The sequence below is a fragment of the Schistocerca nitens genome, chromosome 7, assembly GCF_023898315.1.
Source record: "Schistocerca nitens isolate TAMUIC-IGC-003100 chromosome 7, iqSchNite1.1, whole genome shotgun sequence".
NCBI lineage: Eukaryota > Metazoa > Arthropoda > Insecta > Orthoptera > Acrididae > Schistocerca > Schistocerca nitens.
The window spans coordinates 290,406,259-290,428,566 of NC_064620.1; the positions used below are offsets into that span (position 1 = coordinate 290,406,259).

A 22,308-nucleotide genomic window follows, 5' to 3' on the forward strand; every position below is an offset into this window, starting at 1 on the left:
GCTTCTTAATTTTATTAGTCATTCTCTGAAATTTAAACTTGTTGGTAGTATCTCTTCCAGTGAGAAATAAGGCATAGTGATTGATATCACAGGTGGCATTGTTCACTATGTGTAAATAAGACTGGAGCCAGCTTCTTAATTTTATGTTCTTATGAACTCAGTTTCAGGATGTGGGACTGTCACATGGTGAGATGTGGTTACTTACCTTCCCTCCCAGGCTTTAGCCATCTATGACTGGTTGGTTCGGTTCTCACATGCCTAATTCAAATTAAAGCAGTCCCAATGAAAATTATAAAAATATATATTTTAATTAATTGTCCTCTGTATCTACAGTAAAATTTTAGTCTACAAAGTCCTTTAAATTTCAAATTTTGCACCATATACTTCTTGCAACTCCTCTGCATCTGAAAGAATATCACTTTATATGTGCAAGTACAGCAGATCTCCTGTCAGTATTTTGGAAGAGTGCTCGTATCAACTTTTTCACTTCTGCTGGTGCAAAGTAATGAGCTAATGGACCTTTTCCATCACACCATCTAGCTTCTATACCCTTCAAGTTCTCTCCCAGGACAATAGCAAGTTCTTGAAAACGCAGCCACAGCTTCACATACCTAACAACTTCCTTTGGGTCCTGTCCAAAGAAGAGAGAGCACAATACACAAAATTAGAAATTTTAAAATACTACTAATTCATCATTACAATTGCAACTGCCTACACAAATTTTACTTATAAAGCACAATGAAGTGAATATTATAGCAATATAACAAAAATAATCAGCAGCATTTGATTTGGCATGAGGGCAGCACTCTTATGTATTGGAAAGTAACTTATTTGGAAATATGATATAGATAACACTTGGTTTTTATTTTGTGGAATCTGTATTATTCTCCTCTCCAGAAAATTAATCCAAAATAGTGACAAAGGGCTCTGGGCATACTGCACCTCAGTAGTTCCACAACATCCGACAGCTCTTTCAGATTACACAATTTACATGGCTAAACTATACCAAGGTGTGGATACTGTTAGCTTTTAGCTGACGTACTAGGGCTATCCAGGAAGTACGCTCCATTTGGTTGTAAGCACTGGGATTGTAAAAGCAAGGTAAATAGATTTTTTGAACTCAACCTTTGTATTACTTCTCTATGTGATAACCATTCCGATTTACGCATTTCACATCACTTCAGAAATTTACAAATTCCCTCTGCATATATTTCTGCCACCTAAGAGCTTGGACCCAATGAGCAAAGAACTTTTGGTAACATAATTCTTTAGTCACAGTCTCATTCAACACACTATGACAAATCTGCAGGAAGTTGTCTTACAGCTGAGACATTGTTAAACACCATTTTCATCAATTTTCTATATCTGATTGTTTTTGTGTACAGTGGACAGCTACTTCTGTAAACATAGTGAACAGTTCTCGCACTGATGTGCAACACCTTACCTCATAACGTTTGTTTTATACACAGAAATTCTGAAATTTGTGTCAAAAGCTTGACGATGTTTTGCCAGTAAAGGGAGACTTACAGAATGTCTTTCACATTTGACAAGATTTTTCAATCACAATGCTTGCTTTGAAAGGTTACTGTTGGTGAAAGAGAAGAAATGTGGCTTTCTTGTTATTTCAGTTCTAAGCACATTGACCTAGTGAGTCTTCCAGTCCCTCCACTACTTTCCCACATACAATGAAAAGGTTACTTCCTCACATCATTAACATTCAGGCACAGATTGTAGTTTGACAACTGTCTGCTATAGAACATTAACTGATAGTATTTGAAGAGTTGAACAGTGACGTATAAAGGTTACTCTTGACCAGACTGTTGTTCTGTGATATGTACTTACCTCCTTTCTGTGGCAAGGAAGTTACACTCGGGTTGCATGGTACTACTTTGATAAGCTTAAACATCAATAAGTGCAATTACCAGATGATAAATATTTCTGTACTCAGAGTTCTGACTTTGTACTTTCTTGTCCCATGTACCTCGAAAATTTACTTAAACAGTTACAGATAACAAAATAATTTCTTCTGTGAGAAACTTTCAGATATTCTATAATGAAGACATTATATATTACAGAAAAACTAAATAAAGAGCCAATCTGGCCAATTAAGGAATTGTGCAGCTGAAGATTCTTTATCAAAAATATCTTTACAATATTTCACTGTTTATAAGTACGAGGGTAATCCCAACAGTAAGGTCTCTTATTTTTTTATAAGTACATAGACCTGTTTATTTCTACAATGGTTTACAGCTTGAACATTTAGCTATTTTTCGATATAATCACCATGTTGATGCATTTTTGTAGACGCTGTGGCAGTTTTTGTATGCCCATGTCATACCAGGTCACCACCATGCTGTTTAGAAAGTTATGAACCTCTTCTTTCACCTCGTCATCGGACCTGAATCGCTGGGACCACAAGCTGACAGGTACTGTGAGACACTGAAAAAACTCAAATGGGCTCTTCAGAACCGGAGAAGAGGAATGTTGAGCAAGAGCGTACACATTCTGCATGACAACACTCGCCCATACATTGCTTGGCAAACGGTTGCTGTCCTGCAACAGTTTCAGTGGAAAATAATCACCCACCCACCCTATAGTCCTGACTTGGCACCCAGTGACTATCACCTGTTCCCTAATATAAAAGAACATTTGGCCGGAAAGCGATTCAGCTCCGACGACAAGGTGAAAGAAGAGGTTCATAACTTTCCGAACAGCATGGTGGTGAGCTGGTATGATGTGGGCATACAAAAACTGCCACAGCATCTACAAAAATGCATCGACAGAAATGGTGATTACGTCGAAAAATAGCTAAATGTTCAAGCTGTAAACTGATGTAAACCATTGTAAAAATAAACAGGTCTATGTACTTATAAAAAAAAATAGACCTTACTTTTGGGATTACCCTTATATTAATGAGGAGGGCATAAACAAAACTGAAATTCGGGAGAGAAATGCCATTTTATTGATACAAAATTTATGAATAGCAAAATGCAGTATTCTGACTTCTTTCATTCTCACGCTGTCAGTCATCATGTGCTGGTGCACAGTGTATGCTCCCTTAGCAGATTATGGGAACTACCTGAAAGCACTCCTTGTTGCTCTTGTCATTGGGATGAGTGGAAGGCTTTCTATGCAGTCCATCTATCTGATGGTGGGTGCTCTTCTTTGTTGGCTAATAACCAATGACATAGGTGAATTTTCCCAAATTGGAAACATTGCTTTTGGCACAGCTTCCCAATGCTTGCTGGGTACTTTTGTGTTTCCCTTTGTCTCAAAAGACCTCTTCATAATAGTGCAGTGTGAAGTCCTGCCAAAAGGCAGTACAATGCAGATTAAAAGTAAGTGGTCAACGAGGGGCAGAACCATTAATGCTAGTATGTTACGTTCCAGTTTATTCTTGCTATTTGATATAAGAGCAGGAAAGAATCCATATACAGTTTCCAATGTTACAAACCCAAGTGGACAACTGCTGAATGAACGTCACTGAGTGCAGCTCTTGATTTCATGAACCTTTGAAGCTTCATGCACTCTTGAAACACTTTTATATGTGGTTATGCTGCAGAATTGGTAGAAAGCAGCTTTTGTTCTGGCAAGGTTTTTATCTTTACTGCCTAAATTTTCATAAATTTAGCACACTGATGACTCAGAACATTATTAACACTTGCCTAATAGTGTATTGGTTCACCTCTGGAATGCATTAAAGCAGAGGTTGTGCATGGAATGGATTAGACATGTCCTTGGTAGGTTTCAGGAGATATGTGCCACCAGATGCGTATACACAGGTCACATAGTTCTCATAAATTGTGTGTTGGTGGTTTGTAGGCACAGAACTGGCACTTAATAGTGTCTTAGATGTGTTCCATCACATACTGATCAAAGTGAATTTGGTGGCTGAGACATTAACATGATTATACTTTCATGCCCCTCAGACCATTGCAGCAGATTCCAGACTTGTGACCCAGGCAGTAATTTTGCTGGAAGTTGCCACTGACATAGGGATAGGTAACAAGTGTGAAGGGATGCAGGCTGTCCACAGTAAAGTTTGTGTACTCCATAGCTGTCATGGTGCCTCTGATGATTACCCAAGATCCTGTGGAAGCCCAGGTGAATGCATTCAAAGCGCAATACGAGTACTGCCCTCACCACCCTGCATCTGTAGGAGGTGCATGTTTCGAGCAGCCATTAGCCTGTCTGACGGTCTACCTGCACACAACCATAAACGTTATAACCAGAAACATGAGTCTTCAAACAGGAGACACGTTTCCATTGATCCACAGTCCAATCTCTATCCCATATCCACTGCAGTCTTAACGACACTGGAACAGGGTAACAGCCACCAGCTTTCCCATTTCTGAGATGCTTGTTCCCAGGCACTGGGCCATAACAATCTGCCCTTTGCCAAAATTACTTATGTCAATCAAATTCTCCATTTATGGTCCCTGTTGTCACTACAATGATTCTCCTTTCATCTCTGCTCCACCTATGTACTTACTGCTTCACATGCCTGCAACATCACCAAGTGGCAGTAAATCTTGCAGTGGGCAATGGTAATAATGCTTTGGCTCATCAGTGTGTGTTTTGCACTTCCTCAAATGTGACCCTCATACCATCTACAGTGGTGTAAAGTATCTATTTTGGATAGGTGACTGAATACAAATTTTCATATAATTCCTCTGCTGTTGGAGGATGGTCTTGTGGCTAATCCAAAATGGCCATGTAGAAGGTGCATTGAATAGATTGAAACAATTACAAACCACATGGCTGGATGCAAAAAACACAAGGCAGAACTAAGTACAACATTAATACACATGCTGTGAGGCATGCACACTGCCACAAGTGTTCAATGTACATCTGAAACTGGTGGAATGGAACTGATCTGCTAGTACAAACCATTATAGATAAATGATGAGAAGCGAGACTATAGGTTAATTAACCCTACAGTGATGGAAAGTGCCAGTGTCTCAAACATAGTACAGCCAGGCAAGAAGAGTGGCAAGGTGTACAGTCCACTGATATCCTAGATAATGTTAGTGAGAGAGGTGTCACCCAAGGTGAAAACTGCACGGTGGTGGCTGTAGTCGACACAGTAAGTAAAACAAAAAACATCTCTGAAATTGGTCTCCATGACTGATGAATGGAATATTAGTTGTCTGAGCTTCTTAGACATTGCCTAACCCACTTTGAAAATAACTGTTATGTGATATTAATACATGATAAGGCAGTCAGACAGTGAGTGAGTGTAATTTTTTTACTCTAAATGGATAGGATTCTTCGAGTTGACTTCTTGTGTTGCAAAAATCAATTTGGGGTAAACTATTCCTGTAAGTTGTTATTTTTATTTAGTTTTTGATGCTACTGGACGAACACAAAAATAAGAGGTTTGGAACTTTAATAGTGGCAACTATTTATTTACAGTTTGTACAAAGTAGATACGTGTTTCAAAGTTTTACTGACCTTCAAAGTAGTCACCAGCATTGTGTATAACCCGTCGCCAGCGATGTGGAAGTCGTAGAATACTCTTTAGCACTGGCAGTTGTGTTGACAGTTCGAGCGGCGTGGTCTATTGCCACACGAAGTTGTAGCATTTCGGTAGCGAATGCCGTGAAGTGTTTCCTTCAGTTTAGAAATCGAGTTGAACTTAACGAGAGCTTAAGTCAGGGGAGTGCAGTAGGTGGTATAGCAGCCCCATCAGTCAAACAAATCAGTAACAACTTGCACTGTATGTGCTTGAGCATTGTCCTGCAAAATGATGGTCAGGTCCTGCAGAATGTGTCATCACTTCTGTCTCTATGCTGTTCATTTTTGGAACACAACCTACGACTTTGAAGGTCAGAGAAACTTTGAAACCTGTATCCATTTTGTATGAGCTGTAAATAAATAGTTGCCACTATTAAAGTTCCAACCCTCATATATGCCATTCTGGTACAGCAACAATGGTTGCTGTGGCCTTAAGCCCAAAAACTGTTTTGATGCAATGTTCTGTGCTAGTCTATACTGTACAAGTCCCTCTTATCTCTGCGTAAGGAACTGCAATCTATATCCACCTGTTAGTCAAGTTGTGCCATACATTTCTTCTCTTCCAATTTAAAGAAGTGCCTCTTCATTATTTATGCAATCCAATCAAATAATCTGTAGCATTCTTTTGTAGCTCTCCATTTCACAAACTTATTAACTTCTTGTGTCTCTTGTTTATTAGACTTACGTGCGAGATACCACTCTGGACAAATGCTTTCAGGGAAGACATCCTAACACTAAAATTTATATTACTTGTTAGTAGTAATCTTTTTCAGAAATGCTTTCCTTGCTATTGCCATTCTGCATTTTGTATCCTCTCTAATTCGACCATTGACACAGAGATGATCTTCTAAGTCCTTTGGAGTCTCTTACAGAATTACAATTGTTGTTGTTATTGTTGTTGTTGTTGTTGTGGTCTTCAGTCCTGAGACTGGTTTGATGCAGCTCTCCATGCTACTCTATCCTGTGCAAGCTTCTTCATCTCCCAGTACCTACTGCAGCCTACATCCTTCTGAATCTGCTTAGTGTATTCATCTCTTGGTCTCCCTCTACGATTTTTACCCTCCACGCTGCCCTCCAATGCTAAATTTGTGATCCCTTGATGCCTAAAAACATGTCCTACCAACCGATCCCTTCTTCTAGTCAAGTTGTGCCACAAACTACTCTTCTCCCCAATCCTATTCAATACCGCCTCATTAGAGCACCACATTTCAAAAGCATCTATTCTCTTCTTGTCCAAACTGGTTATCGTCCATGTTTCACTTCCATACATGGCTACACTCCATACAAATACTTTCAGAAACGACTTCCTGACACTTAAATCTATACTCGATGTTAACAAATTTCTCTTCTTCAGAAACGATCTCCCTGCCATTGCCAGTCTACATTTTATATCCTCTCTACTTCGACCATCATCAGTTATTTTGCTCCCTAAATAGCAAAACTCCTTTACTACTTTAAGTGTTTCATTTCCTAATCTAATCCCCTCAGCATCACCCGATTTAATCTGACTACATTCCATTATCCTCGCTTTGCTTTTGATGATGTTCATCTTATATCCTCCTTTCAAGACACTGTCCAATCCGTTCAACTGCTCTTCCAAGTCCTTTGCAGTCTCTGACAGAATTACAATGTCATCGGCGAACCTCAAAGTTTTTACTTCTTCTCCATGAATTTTAATACCTACTCCGAATTTTTCTTTTGTTTCCTTTACTGCTTGCTCAATATACAGATTGAATAACATCGGGGAGAGGCTACAACCCTGTCTCACTCCTTTCCCAACCACAGCTTCCCTTTCATGCCCCTCGACTCTTATAACTGCCATCTGGTTTCTGTACAAATTGTAAATAGCCTTTCGCTCCCTGTATTTTACCCCTGCCACCTTCAGAATTTGAAAGAGAGTATTCCAGTTAACGTTGTCAAAAGCTTTCTCTAAGTCTACAAATGCTAGAAATGTAGGTTTGCCTTTTCTTAATCTTTCTTCTAAGATAAGTCGTAAGGTTAGTATTGCCTCACGTGTTCCAACATTTCTACGGAATCCAAACTGATCTTCCCCGAGGACCGCTTCTACCAGTTTTTCCATTCGTCTGTAAAGAATTCGCGTTAGTATTTTGCAGCTGTGACTTATTAAACTGATAGTTCAGTAATGTTTAAAGCTTTCCCGGCGTACTGATTGTTCCATAAAAACACGGGAGAACTGCCGGATATCAGTAACTTCCTGCCACGATATTTCGGCGCAGAGTCTTCTGGCCATCTTCAGGTGAATGCCACTGTAGTACTACTACAGAAGACTCTGCGCCGAAATATCGTGGCAGGAAGTTACTGATATCCGGCAGTTCTCCCGTGTTTTTATGGAACAACATGATAGTTCAGTAATTTTCACATCTGTCAACACCTGCTTTCTTTGGGATTGGAATTATTATATTCTTCTTGAAGTCTGTGGGTATTTCGTCTGTCTCATACATCTTGCTCACCAGATGGTAGAGTTTTGTCATGACTGGCTCTCATGCAGTATCTTATCTCCCATTTCATCTTCATCTACAGCCTCTTCCATTTCCATAATATTGTCCTCAAGTACATCGTCCTTGTATAAACCCTCTACATACTCCTTCCACCTTTCTGCCTTCCCTTCTTTGCTTAGAACTGGGTTGCCATCTGAGCTCTTGATATTCATACAAGTGGTTCTCCTCTCTCCAAAGGTCTCTTTAATTTTCCTGTAGGCAGTATCTATCTTACCCCTAGTGAGACAAGCCTCTACATCCTTACATTTGTCCTCTAGCCATCCCTGCTTAGCCATTTTGCACTTCCTGTCGATCTCATTTTGGAGACGTTTGTATTCCTTTTTGCCTGCTTCATTTACTGCATTTTTGTATTTTCTCCTTTCATCAATTAAATTCAATATTTCTTCTGTTACCCAAGGATTTCTATTAGCCCTCGTATTTTTACCTACTTTATCGTCTGCTGCTTTTACTACTTCATCCCTCAGAGCTACCCATTCTTATTCTACTGTATTTCTTTCCCCCATTCCTGTCAATTGTTCCCTTATGCTCTCCCTGAAACTCTCTACAACATCTGGTTCTTTCAGTTTATCCAGGGCCCATCTCCTTAAATTCCCACCTTTTTGCAGTTTCTTCAGTTTTAATCTACAGTTCATAACCAATAGATTGTGGTCAGTGTCCACATCTGCCCCCGGAAATGTCTTACAATTTAAAACCGGTTCCTAAAGCTCTGTCTTACCATTATATAATCTATCTGATACCTTCTAGTATCTCCAGGATTCTTCCATGTATACAACCTTCTTTTATGGTTCTTGAACCAAGTGTTAGCTATGATTAAGTTATGCTCTGTGCAAAATTCTACCAGATGGCTTCCTCTTTCATTTCTTCCCCCCAATCCATATTCACCTACTATGTTTCCTTCTCTCCCTTTTCCTATTGACGAATTCCGGTCACCCATGACTATTAAATTTTCGTCTCCCTTCACTACCTGAATAATTTCTTTTATCTCGTCATACATTTCATCAATTTCTTCATCTGCAGAGCTAGTTGGCATATAAACTTGTACTACTGTAGTAGGCATGGGCTTTGTGTCTATCTTGGCCACAATAATGCGTTCACTATGCTGTTTGTAGTAGCTAACCCGCACTCCTATTTTTTTATTCATTATTAAACCTACTCCTGCATTACCCCTATTTGATTTTGTATTTATAACCCTGTATTCACCTGACCAAAAGTCTTGTTCCTCCTGCCACCAAACTTCACTAATTCCCACTATATCTAACTTTAACCTATCCATTTCCGTTTTTAAATTTTCTAACCTACCTGCCCGATTAAGGGATCTGACATTCCACGCTCCGATCTGTAGAACGCCAGTTTTCTTTCTCCCGATAACGACGTCCTCTTGAGTAGTCCCAGCCTGGAGATCCGAATGGGGGACTATTTTACCTCCGGAATATTTTACCCAAGAGGACGCCATCATCATTTAATCATACAGTAAAGCTGCATGTCCTCGGGAAAAATTACGGCTGTAGTGTCCCCTTGCTTTCAGCCGTTCGCAGTACCAGCACAGCAAGGCCGTTTTGGTTAATGTTACAAGGCCAGATCAGTCAATCATCCAGACTGTTGCCCCTGCAACTACTGAAAAGGCTGCTGCCCCTCTTCAGGAACCACATGTTTGTCTGGCCTCTCAACAGATACCCCTCCGTTGAGGTTGCACCTAGGGTACGGCCATCTGTATCGTTGAGGCGTGCAAGCCTCCCCACCAACGGCAAGGTCCATGGTTCATGGGGGGGAAGGAATATTAGCTTTTCATATTGTTTCCTCAAATGGTCTACTTAGGTCACGAGGCCTTTAAGTACCAAAATCCACAACTATCTGGCTCACTGGTTCCTGAGAATGTCGTAGTTACGCGAGTCAATATCTGGGCAGAAAACATGATATGTAGGATTTCTATAGCTTGTAGAGCCTTCTGGAGGAATGAAAGAGGTTAACAGTCCACAGAGATGAAAATGTAAGCACACAAACATAACTAGAATTCTGCCTCAGCAGACTGACTTCTCAATTGAATATCAGAACGGATCTGAAAATGTAGCATCTATTTTGGCAAAATTTGCATTTGAATTTTTTGTTTGTATGCATATGGTTAGATTTACAGATTTAAAAGATTGGCATGCTATGTAACTAAAGACAAAGTATGAATGCTTTGAAACTGACTGTTGAAAATAAAAGTGGTAAATGACTGGAATGTTTGCTTTTGCAATAACTTCAACAGTTTTTTCTGAAATGATCTTAGCTTGTTTTCTTATTTTGGATCTATTTAAGCTTTAAACAAATGATAGCTCTTATTGAGAAGAAGCAGTTTTCCCCTGATGGGAACAGAGTGCTGCTCTGGTTTGTTTCTCGACATTGTTGTTCGGTTCCCACCCAACTCAATAATTACAAAATTTGTAGAATATTGATGTTTACTTTTTGTAAGCATTCACAGCTGTGCAAACCATACTTGACAACACTACAGGCACAACCAACAATGTATTTAGACAGTGATGTAAAACTGGGTGAGGGGGAGGATTTGCAAGGTAGAGGAAGACTTTCGTAATGCTCAAAATACATTGAGAGACACCTCTATCCACCCCCCGGTCTCTCCTGGTCACTATAATGCAGCGTGCGGACACTATAAACTGGCTGTTGGCCATGAGCGTAAGCAAACCAGAATTACGACTGCCAGAGGGAGAGGGAGAGAGAGAGAGAGAGAGAGAGAGAGGAGTTGTGCAAGTGAACAAGCCCCACTTCCTTATTGCAGGACAGCCTGCCTGCACCAGTGTTGTGTGACTCTGCAAAAGTAGAACTGCCACATGGTTGAAGAGACTGCCAATCCCATCTGATGTTGTGAGAGTCATAACTGAGCTCCTTGATGGAACAGGAATAGTAACTACACTCATTTCAAAATAGGGAAAGAAAACAAAGAGCAACCCACAACACAAAGTTTTCATTAATGGTTATTGTGCAATTAGTTGTTGAGGTTGGTAGTGCCATAAATTAGGTAGTTCATGTCTGATCTCTACCATTATTTGATACATTCCATACTTCAAAACACCTACCACATAGAACTGCCATGTTAAAGTTTCTGCATTATATCAACTCTTGAATTTTAGCTAGCAGACAAATGTTTGTATTTATGTGTTCTAAGATGCTAGGTCCTACAGCTTGTAGTGCCCCCGGAATTTTACGAAAGTCTGGAGACACTTGTGTTCCAGCTGTTTCGAACACACGTTATTTTAAGGCAGGGCGTAAGGATGAGCATGGGATACTGCACCCATTTATTGTTTGTGCAGGCAAAACTGGAAGAGAGAGAATTCGTCGGTGCTGACAAGTGTTCAGCGCGACCTGCCAAGAATAATCAAATACGGCCCGGAAGCTCCGTGGCCGGCTGCAAAGAGTAATGTAGCTTTGCATTGTTGAAAAACAAATGGAGTGACTCGAGATAGTGAACTGCTGTTGAGAGTACGTGGATAGTCAGCCACGATAAAAGCTTATGTATTAATTGTGTTAAAAAAATGTGTAATTAACTAATTCTGGGTGCCCCGTAATGTGTGGGCTTACGTCATAAAGTTTAGTTTAGATTTTTTTTTGTACAAAGTGGAAATAAATATGTTCTGGTGCATTGAATGATATTCCAAGAGTAGTGTATTTTTTAAATAAGAAGAGAGAGTGAAAATTTCCCCTTCCTAGCAGTGAAATCAACGGAGAAGCGTCCGGTGCTGGCAGAAGACATCGGCACCGCAAGAAAGCAGAACCAGCATTCTGCAACAAGTAAGTCCACGAAAATGCTTAACATTACACCAGGCCACCGCAAGCTAAGTCCTACATTGCCTGGTTTTTTTGAGTCATCAGTCTTCTGACTGGTTTGATTCAGCCTGCCACGAATTCCTCTCCTGTGCCAACCTCTTCATCTCAGAGTAGCACTTGCAGCCTATGTCGTCAATTATTTGCTGGATGTATTCCAATTTGTCTTCCTCTACAGTTTTTGTCCTCTACATCTCCCTCTAGTACCCTGGAAATCATTCCCTGGTGTCATAACAGATGTCCTATCATCCTTCCCTTTTGCTTGGCAGTGTTTTCCACACATTTCTTTCTTCTCCAATTTTTTGCAGAACCTCCTCATTCCTTACCTTACGAGTCCACTTAACTTTCAACATTTGTCTGTAGCACCAAATCTCAAATGCTTCGATTCTGTTCTGTTCTGGCTTTCCCACAGTTCATGTTTCACTATTATACAACGATGTGTTCCAAAAGAACATTCTCAGAATTTTTTTACTCTTCTCAACTTCATCTACTTTGTGACCATCAATTCTGAAGTTAAGTTTCTCACTGTCCTAATTTCTGCTACTTCTCATTACTTTCATCTTTCTTTGATTTACTCTCAATCCACATTCTGTGCCCATTAGACTGTTCATTCCATTCAGCAGATTATGTAATAATTCTTCACTTTCACTCATGACATCAGTGTCATCAGTGAATCATATCATTGATATAATTTCACCTTGAATTTTAATTCCACTCCTGATTTCTATCATTGCTTCTTTGATGTCCAGACTGAATATAGGGCCGAAAGACAACATCCCTGTCTTAAACCCTTTTTAATCAGAGCACTTCCTTCTTGGTTTTCCACTCTTATTGTTCCCTCTTGGCTCTTTTACATATTGTACATTACTCATCTCTTCTTATAGCTTACCCATATGTTTCTCAGTATTTCGAACCTCTTGCACCATTTTACATTGTTGAATGCTGTTTGCAGATCGACAAATCCTAAGAATGTGTCTTGCTTTCATCATCAACCACAACGTTAGAACTGGCTCTCTGGTGCCTTTACCTTTCCTAAAGCCAAACTGATTGTCACCTAACACTTCCTCAATTGCATTATGCAGTGTATATTTTATACAGACCAGTCTACTGCCCACAATTGGCTTGACACCAGAGTATCGAGTGCACAAACATTGTTGCGTTTGTGTACTTTTCTTTTGCAAACACATTTTTATACACATTATCTTTCCAAACTGGGCTTCACCATGTGATGTGTGCAATACCAGCTGCAGAAAATTGGCCATTTTTTTATATTTATTGTAGAAAATAAAGTTATGTTAATAAAGTAGTTCACCTGGATACAATTTGCTATGGAATCGTTGTTTGTTGTTGTTGTGGTCTTCAGTCCTGAGACTGGTTTGATGCAGCTCTCCATGCTACTCTACCCTGTGCAAGCTTCTTCATCTCCCAGTACTTACTGTATCTTACATCCTTCTGAATCTGCTTAGTGTATTCATCGCTTGGTCTCCCTCTACGATTTTTACCCTCCACGCTGCCCTCCAATGCTAAATTTGTGATCCCTTGATGCCTCAGAAAATGTCCTACCAACCGGTCCCTTCTTCTTGTCAAGTTGTGCCACAAACTCCTCTTCTCCCCAATTCTATTCAATACCTCCTCATTAGTTATGTAATCTACCCATCTACTCTTCAGCATTCTTCTGTAGCACCACATTTCGAAAGCTTCTATTCTCTTTTTTTCCGAACTATTTATCGTCCATGTTTCACTTCCATACATGGCTACACTCCATACAAATACTTTCAGAAACGACTTCCTGACACTTCAATCTATACTCGATGTTAACAAATTTCTCTTCTTCAGAAACACTTTCCTTCCCATTGCCAGTCTACATTTATATCCTCTCTACTTCGACCATCATCAGTTATTTTACTCCCTAAATAGCAAAACTCCTTTACTACTTTAAGTGTCTCATTTCCTAATCTAATGCCCTCAGCATCACCCGATTTAATTTGACTACATTCCACTATCCTTGTTTTGCTTTTGTTGATGTTCATCTTATATCCTCCTTTCAAGACACAATCCATTCCATTCAACTACTCTTCAGATTCCTTTGCTGTCTCTGACAGAATTACAATGTCATCGGCGAACCTCAAAGTTTTTATTTCTTCTGCATGGATTTTGATACCTACTCCGAATTTTTCTTTTGTTTACTTTACTGCTTGCTCAATATACAGATTGAATAACATCGGGGACAGGCTACAACCCTGTCTCACTCTCTTCCCAACCACTGCTTCCCTTTCATGCCCTTCGACTCTTGTAACTACCATCTGGTTTCTGTACAAATTGTAAATAGCCTTTCGCTCCCTGTATTTTACCCCTGCCACCTTCAGAATTTGAAAGAGAGTATTCCAGTTAACATTGTCAAAAGCTTTCTCTAAGTCTACAAATGCTAGAAACGTAGGTTTGCCTTTTCTTAATCTTTCTTCTAAGATAAGCCGTAGGGTCAGTATTGCCTCACGTGTCCCAACATTTCTGCAGAATCCAAACTGATCTTCGCCGAGGTCGGCTTCTACCAGTTTTTCCATTCGTCTGTAAAGAATTCTCGTTAGTATTTTGCAGCTGTGACTTATTAAAATGATAGTTCGGTAACTTTCACATCTGTCAACACCTGCTTTCTTTGGGATTGGAATTATTATATTCTTCTTGAAGTCTGCGGGTATTTCGCCAGTCACATACATCTTGCTCACCAGATGGTAGAGTTTTGTCATGACTGGTTCTCCCAAGGCCGTCAGTAGTTCCAATGGAATGTTGTTTACTCCCGGGGCCTTGTTTCGACATAGGTCTTTCAGTGCTCTGTCAAACTCTTCACGCAGTATTGTATCTCTGATTTCATCTTCATCTACATTCTCTTCCATTTCCAGAATATTGTCCTCAAGTACGTCGCTCTTGTATAGATCCTCTATATACTCCTTCCACCTTTCTGCTTTCCCTCCTTTGCTTAGAACTGGGTTTCCATTTGAGCTCTTGATATTCATACAAGTGGTTCTCTTTTCTCCAAAGGTCTCTTTAATTTTCCTAAGGCAGTATCTATCTTACCCCTAGTGAGATAAGCCTCTACATCCTTACATTTGTCCTCTAGCCATCCCTGCTTAGCCATTTTGCACTTCCTGTCGATCTCATTTTTGAGACGTTTGTATTCCTTTTTGCCTGCTTCATTTACTGCATTTTTGTATTTTCTCCTTTCATCAATTAAATTCAATATTTCTACTGTTACCCAAGGATTTCTACTAGCCCTCGTCTTTTTACCTACTTGATCCTCTGCTGCCTTTACTACTTCATCCCTCAGAGCTACCCATTCTTCTTCTTCTACTGTATTCCCCCCACCCCCCACCCCCCTCCCTTCCATTTCTGTCAATTGTTCCCTTATGCTGTCCCTGAAACTCTGTACAGCCTCTGCTTTTATCAGTTTGTCCAGGTCCCATCTCCTTAAATTCCCACCTTTTTGCAGTTTCTTCAGTTTTAATCTACAGTTCATAACCAATAGATTGTGGTCAGAGTCCACATCTGCCCCTGGAAATGTCTTACAATTTAATACCTGGTTCCTAAATCTCTGTCTTACTATTATATAATCTATCTGATACCTTCTAGTATTTCCAGAATTCTTCCATGTGTACAACCTTCTTTTATGATTCTTGAACCAAGTGTTATCTATGATTAAGTTATGCTCTGTGCAAAATTCTACCACACGGCTTCCTCTTTCATTTCTTCCCCCCAATCCATATTCACCTACAATGTTTCCTTCTCTCCCTTTTCCTACTCTCGAATTCCAGTCACCCATGACTCTTAAATTTTCGTCTCCCTTCACTACCTGAATAATTTCTTTTATCTCATCATACATTTCATCAATTTCTTCATCATCTGCAGAGCTAGTTGGCATGTAAGCTGTAAACTTGTACTACTGTAGTAGGCATGGGCTTTGTGTCAATCTTGGCCACAATAATGCATTCACTATGCTGTTTGTAGTAGCTTACCTGCACTCCTATTTTTTTATTCATTATTAAACCTACTCCTGCATTACCCCTATTTGATTTTGTATTTATAACCCTGTATTCACCTGACCAAAAGTCTTGTTCCTCCTGCCACCGAACTATATCTAACTTTAACCTATCCATTTCCCTTTTTAAGTTTTTTAACCTACCTGCCCGATTAAGGGATCTGACATTCCACGCTCCGATCCGTAGAACGCCAGTTTTCTTTCTCCTGATAACGACATCCTACTGAGTAGTCCCCGCTCGGAGATCCGAATGGGGGACTATTTTACCTCCGGAATATTTTACCCAAGAGGACGCCATCATCAGTTGATCATACAGTAAACCTGCATGCCCCCGGGAAAAATTACGGCTGTAGTTTCCCCTTGCTTTCAGCCGTTCGCAGTACCAGCACAGCAAGGCCGTTTTGATTAGTGTTACAAGGCCAGATCAGTCAATCGTCCAGACTGTTGCCCCTGCAACTACTGAAAAGGCTGCTGCCCCTCTTCAGGTACCACACGTTTATCTGGCCTCTCAACAGATACCCCTCTGTTGTGGTTGCACCTATAATACGGCCATCTGTATCGCTGAGGCACGCAAGCCTCCCCACCATCGGCAAGGTCCATGGTTCATGGGGAGGGGGGATGGAGTCGTACATATTAGATAATTTTGCAGTTTTAGGCAAAATTTGCATATATATTCTCATATATCACAAATGTGAATTTTTGAGCTCCTTCAGTACCAGACATTTAATGGATGTTAAACTAGTAGCAAGTGTACCCAGAGCCATCTGTTACATGATCTTGCAACTATTTTCTCATTCATTGACACGAAATTGAAGCCCTTCTCTTCCAGCTCAGTTCTTGTGTGCACTCTTGAATACCATCCTGTGTTAGTTTTGGTCTGTATCATATGAGAAAGTCCACTGCCTTGTGCATTGCCTGGACCCCAAGTGACTTTTTGCTTTTGGATAATGGATGAAAATCAGTTCCATGGTAAAATGAGCAATGGTTTCGAACACCAGTAATTTTGTAACAGCAAAAGAACCTGTGCAACTTGTGTGACGTGAGGAGCTGCTTCCAGATGACAAGTGGCAGGTCCCCAATTTCATCACACAGGCTGGATACAGGCCTGGCGATGCAGGCACCTGTAGGCCAGTCAATTTCTCTTGTTGTTTATACATCAATGCCCTTATGAAATTGAGGCAGTTATGCCTGGTTCCCTTCCTTTTGCTTAACTACTGTTGATGCTTTTACTTAGGCCAGTAGTCGTAACACATGACGCAAGAGTCACATCTGGTCTACAAACTCATTTTATGTAGTCCACAGAGCCATAATTGTTTTGATCATGATACACAGAATAAAACTACTAGCAGAGCAGCTAAATCCACCACAGCTGTTTACACTACCACTTCTCTCATCTTCAAGCTACCAGTGTAACAGTTCTCGGGAAAGTAGTACCAGTATGTGTCTTGTGCAGTTTGAAAGTGCTACTGCAAAAGAAAAGTGATGGCAGATGTTTTAACCCTTGTACTAAATTACAAATGCGGTACAGAAAGAAAGAGTAATAGTTTCTTTCCAGAGGTTTCGAGCTGAACTATTACACTACCTAGAGTCCAATAAAATATCTCGTAAATACTATTTGAAATACACTCTATTTATACTGGCCATGTAAAAGTTACAAAGCAAGTTAAAATATGTTTCACTCTTAAGACTGATTGCAAATGCCTGGATTTTCTGAGCTACAACCTCAGACATAACAATTATAGAACACTACATTATAGTTCAATGGACAGACTGGTAGAAGCCAGCCTCTGGGAAGACCAGTTTGGATTTCAGAGAAATGTATGTGAATGCAAGACCATACTGACACTATGACTTACCTTAGAAGAGCGACTGAAAAAAGGCAAAGCTACATTTAGGCAGCTCTGCTGACAGACACCAAATACAACTGTGGGACACAGTGGAGCCATCTACTCGGGTGTGGCAGAGGTGCCAGTGCTGCCAGTGGAACACACAGCTGCTGTTCGATTCTGCACTGCTATGCCAGCAGAGCTGGCACACACTACCTGCTGCTCACTCACACATAGGCTTCTTTTGAATTCCATGTGTGTGCTATGGATAGTTTCAATACTAAATCTTTTCTCTGTGATATTCAAACGAAACCAGCAATTTGGAACATTTCATCTCAGGACTATTCGAACTGTGGACCTGACTGAGTAGTAGCAGCTCCAGGTGGTTGGTCAGTGGAGAAAGTTTTAGTTTTTTATCTACCTAAGTGTGTGTGTGTGTGTTGGGGGGTGTTCTTTTTTTTCCAAACAACAATACTGTCCCTTCAAAGCAGTTCCCTGCAGCAGCTAAACACTGATGTCGCCACTGTTCCCTGTCTTGGTAGCAGTGGGAAAAGCTTCAACTGGTAGGGACTTTAACATGTTGCTCATATTCTTTTGATTGTTCTCCAGAGTCCCAAAATGATTTCCTTTTAAAGACTTTTTCAATTTTGGCCAAAGAGAAAAAAGTCACAAGGACCCAGATCAGGTGAATAGGAGGGCTGTGGAACAACACGAATACCTTTCGAGGTAAAAAATTCCTTGTCGGAGGTGGCTATGAGACGTGGGGCGTTGTCATGACGCAGCATCCATTTGTCTGCAATGTCCGGTTTCCTCGATTTATCCTTTTCCTGAGCATTTTGAGAACATCTTTGTAAAACTCTTGGTTGAAAGTTTTTCCTGGAAGAACAAACTCTTTATGCATGATACCACTACTGTCAACAAAGCAAATCAGCTTTGTTTTGATCTTTGATTTGCTCATTCAAGCTTTTTTCAGTCGAAAAGATGTCCGAGTGCCACTCCTCAATTTGATGCTTTGTCTCAGACTGTACTAAAAAATCCAGGATTGATTATCTGTGATCACATGACTGAACCATTTTTGGTGATTAACAGTCCTCTCAAGAAGAACAATGTACATTTTTTTTGCAATTAACTTTCTGCTCAGTTCTGAGGTTTTTTGGCACCATTTTGGCACAAACTTTTCACATGTGCAGAACTTCAGTCAAAATTTGATGTATGTTGAAAATTTTTAACAGTTCACTCACCATCGTTATGGTTAAAAGTCAGTCTGATCTCACAAGAGCAAGTGCACATTCAATGTTTTCCTCAGTTTTTGAAGTTTAAGGTCTCTCTGAGCAAGGTGGGCCTTCCAAAAATGATTTGTGAAAAAACTTGTGCTCCTGATAAGGAATGTTCCACATAGGTCCATTTCAATACTTCAAATGCCACACTAACACATTCACCAAGTTTAACACAAAACTTGATGGCATAACATTGCTCTATGTTCCATTTTTGTAACACACAACAAAAACATAACTTCACTGATGGTGCTCTCAAAAATGGCTGTACAGAGCTGTAACTCTGACTGAGCATCAGGAAGGGATGAACACACAGGTAAGCACAAGCAGAACAACATGTGTTGCCAGATTGATCACAGTGTTGTCAGCCTCATTACTTTTCTCACCCACCTCGTAAATGAAACCCATTTTTAAGAACACATCCATCCACATTAAAATCGCATTCAGACTACCCATAATAATGCACTTTCAGAATGCTGACACGTTGTAGAACTTGGAAATTATAGTTCCTCAATTTCTTCACAGACGTTTCCTGATGCTCCAATCCAATCACAAAACTTTACAATACAAGACAAAGGAATTATTTGCTATGTGGGATAGGAACTTTTCCTTGAAACCTTCCTCCATACAGGTACCACAGCTACAAGGGTCACTCCAAAAGAAATGCACACTATTTTTTTTAAAAAACCATCTTTTATTCTACATGTTTGAAAGTTTTACAGTGTGTAGATACATCCTTCAGGGACAATATTTTCATTTCTCCACATCATTTTCATCCCTCTCAACTGCCTTATATCATCTTGGAACCAGCGCCTGTACACCCGCATGCTAAAATTCTGGATCAACCTGTTGGAGCCACTGTTTGGCAGCGTGCACAAGGGAGACATCATCTTCAAACCTTGTTCCACAAAGAGAGTCTTTCAGTTTCCCAAAGAGATGATAGTCACATGGAGCCAGGTCAGGACTATATGGCGGGTATTTCAGTGTTGTTCATCTGAGTTTTGTGATCGCTTCCATGGTTTTTTGACTGATATGTGGCTGTGTATTGTCGTGCAACAGCAAAACATCCTGCTTTTGCCAATGTGGTTGAACACGACTCAGTCGAGCTTGAAGTTTCTTCAGTGTTGTCACATATGCATCAGAATTTATGGTGGTTCCACTTGGCATGATGTCCACAAGCATGAGTCCTTTGGAATCAAAAAACACCATAGCCATAACTTTTCCAGCAGAAGGTGTGATTTTGAATTTTTTTCTTGGGTGAATCTGCATATGCCGCTCCACTGATTGCCTCTTCGTCTCTGGTGAAAAATGATGGAGCCATGTTTCATCACCTGTCACAATTCTTTCAAGGAATTCATCCCTACCATTCTCGTACTGATCCAAAAGTTTGCTACATACTGTTTTTCTTGTTTCTTTGTGAGCCACTGTCAACATCCTGGGAACCCACCTGGCACAAACCTTTTTTAACGCCAACACTTTCAGTATTCTGCAAACACTTCCTTCCCCTATCCCAATGTAGCGTGACAATTCATTCACTGTGATGCGTCTGTCACCAGTCACCAATTCGTTACCTCTCTGCACATTGTCTGGAGTGTGTGCAGTACGAGGCTTGCTGCTGCGAGGACAGTCCTCAATATTGCTGTGTCTGCTTTCATCACGTAACCTGCTTGCCCACCGACTAACGGTACTGCGATCGACAGCGGCATATCCATGCACCTTTTTCAACCTCTTGTGGATGTTTCCCACTGTCTAGTTTTCACAGCACAGGAATTCTATGACAGCACGTTGCTTCTGATGAACGTCAAGTGTAGCAGCTATCTTGAAGACATGCTGTGATGGCGCCACTCACGGGAACAGGTTGAACTAAGTTTGAAAACAAGCAGGAAGGATGTGTCTACACACTGTAAAACTTTCAGACATGCAGAATGAAAACTGTATTTTTTAAAAAAAGTGTGCATTTCTTTAGGAGTGATCCTCGTACATCTCTTGCTGCAGCAAGTGGTGATTAAGGATCCGACACATCCGAATTATTTTAAGAAGTAAGATATGTAAACATATGATGCATGTTTCCATGGAGGTATAATAAAGGAGATGGCACTACAGATTTACACTGTCAAGTGCTCTGAAGCTGCTGCCGCCGAGTTAGATACCCCATAACACCAGCGGACTACAAGTTTACGTTTGCTTCTTAGTGTTAATTTGTGTCACGTGTACACAAGAGTTGTTTTAAATAGAAAATGTTACAGTGCATTCTTGAGAAACACGGCATCCGGAAGGTATTTTCAGAATTTTTGTGGTCTTAAATACATATATGATCTAGTAATATGACATATTTTGCCTCATTAATGTAATTTAGTTTATGCTACACATTTCAAACAAATGAGGAGAGAAGTAGGTGACATGAAAAGGCTGATATTGTAATCCATCATTTTCCTTAATACTGACTGATGAAACTGATGTTCGTCCTATGTTCTCTTTCCAAAAATGTTGAGAACCTATTTTGCTACGCTTGGTTCATTTGCGGTCTTTCCTTCTCACAGTTTTCACCCAAAGAACTTTTCAAGTTGGACTGATGGGAAATCTAAAGCCCAATAACAGAAATAAAACCATTACAGTAAACAAAACAGAGCAACCAAAATTTGTATATATAAAAGACAATATCATAAAAAAGATGGATTGCTACTCGTCATATAGCGGAGAAGCATTTTGGGTGGTGGTGGTGGTGGTGGTGGTGGTGGTGGTGGTGGTGGTGGTAAGGAGAAGGGTAAGGCAGGGAGGGGGAGGGATAGCAGGGTAGGTGTGGGGACGGTAAAGTGCTGCTTGTGAGAGCATACAGGCACGAGGTGGGGAGAGGGTAGGGCAGCTAGGTGCAAGTAAAAAGACTGTGGGTGCATTGGTGGAATAGAAGGCTCTGTTGTGTTGGGGTGGGAACAGAGGAGGAGACAGGTGGGTGAAGGACAGCGAATTGACAAGGGTTGAGACCAGGAGAGTAGGGGAACATAAGACATATTGTAGGGACAGTTACCACCTGCGCAATTCAGGAAAGTTGGTGCTGGTAGGTAGGACCCACATGACAGAGAACGTGATGTAGTCTCTGAAATGAAGAATGTTATGTTAGTCAGCGTTTTCAACAACTGGGTGGTCCAGCTGTTTACTGGCCACAGTTTGCTGGTGGCCATTCATGAGGATACAATTTATTGGTTGACATGCCCAAGTAGAATGCACCACAGTGGTTGCAGCTTAGCTTGTAGATCACATGACCTTTTGTTGTGCCTGTCTGCGACTTGACATCTCCACTATATGGTTAGTAGCAATCTATCCTT

At 40.5% G+C, this 22,308-nt stretch overlaps 1 protein-coding gene across 1 annotated transcript in view; it reads right to left on the minus strand.

The window, feature by feature from the left end:
• Nucleotides 1–283: 283 nt before the first annotated feature.
• Nucleotides 284–22,308, minus strand: part of LOC126194840 (centromere/kinetochore protein zw10 homolog) — a 205,187-nt gene continuing 183,162 nt past the window's right edge. The window contains exon 10 of the mRNA XM_049933176.1: nt 284–631. Within this exon, the coding sequence (XP_049789133.1) occupies nt 416–631 (216 nt within the window). The 3' untranslated portion in view covers nt 284–415. The remainder of the gene's footprint in view (nt 632–22,308) is intronic.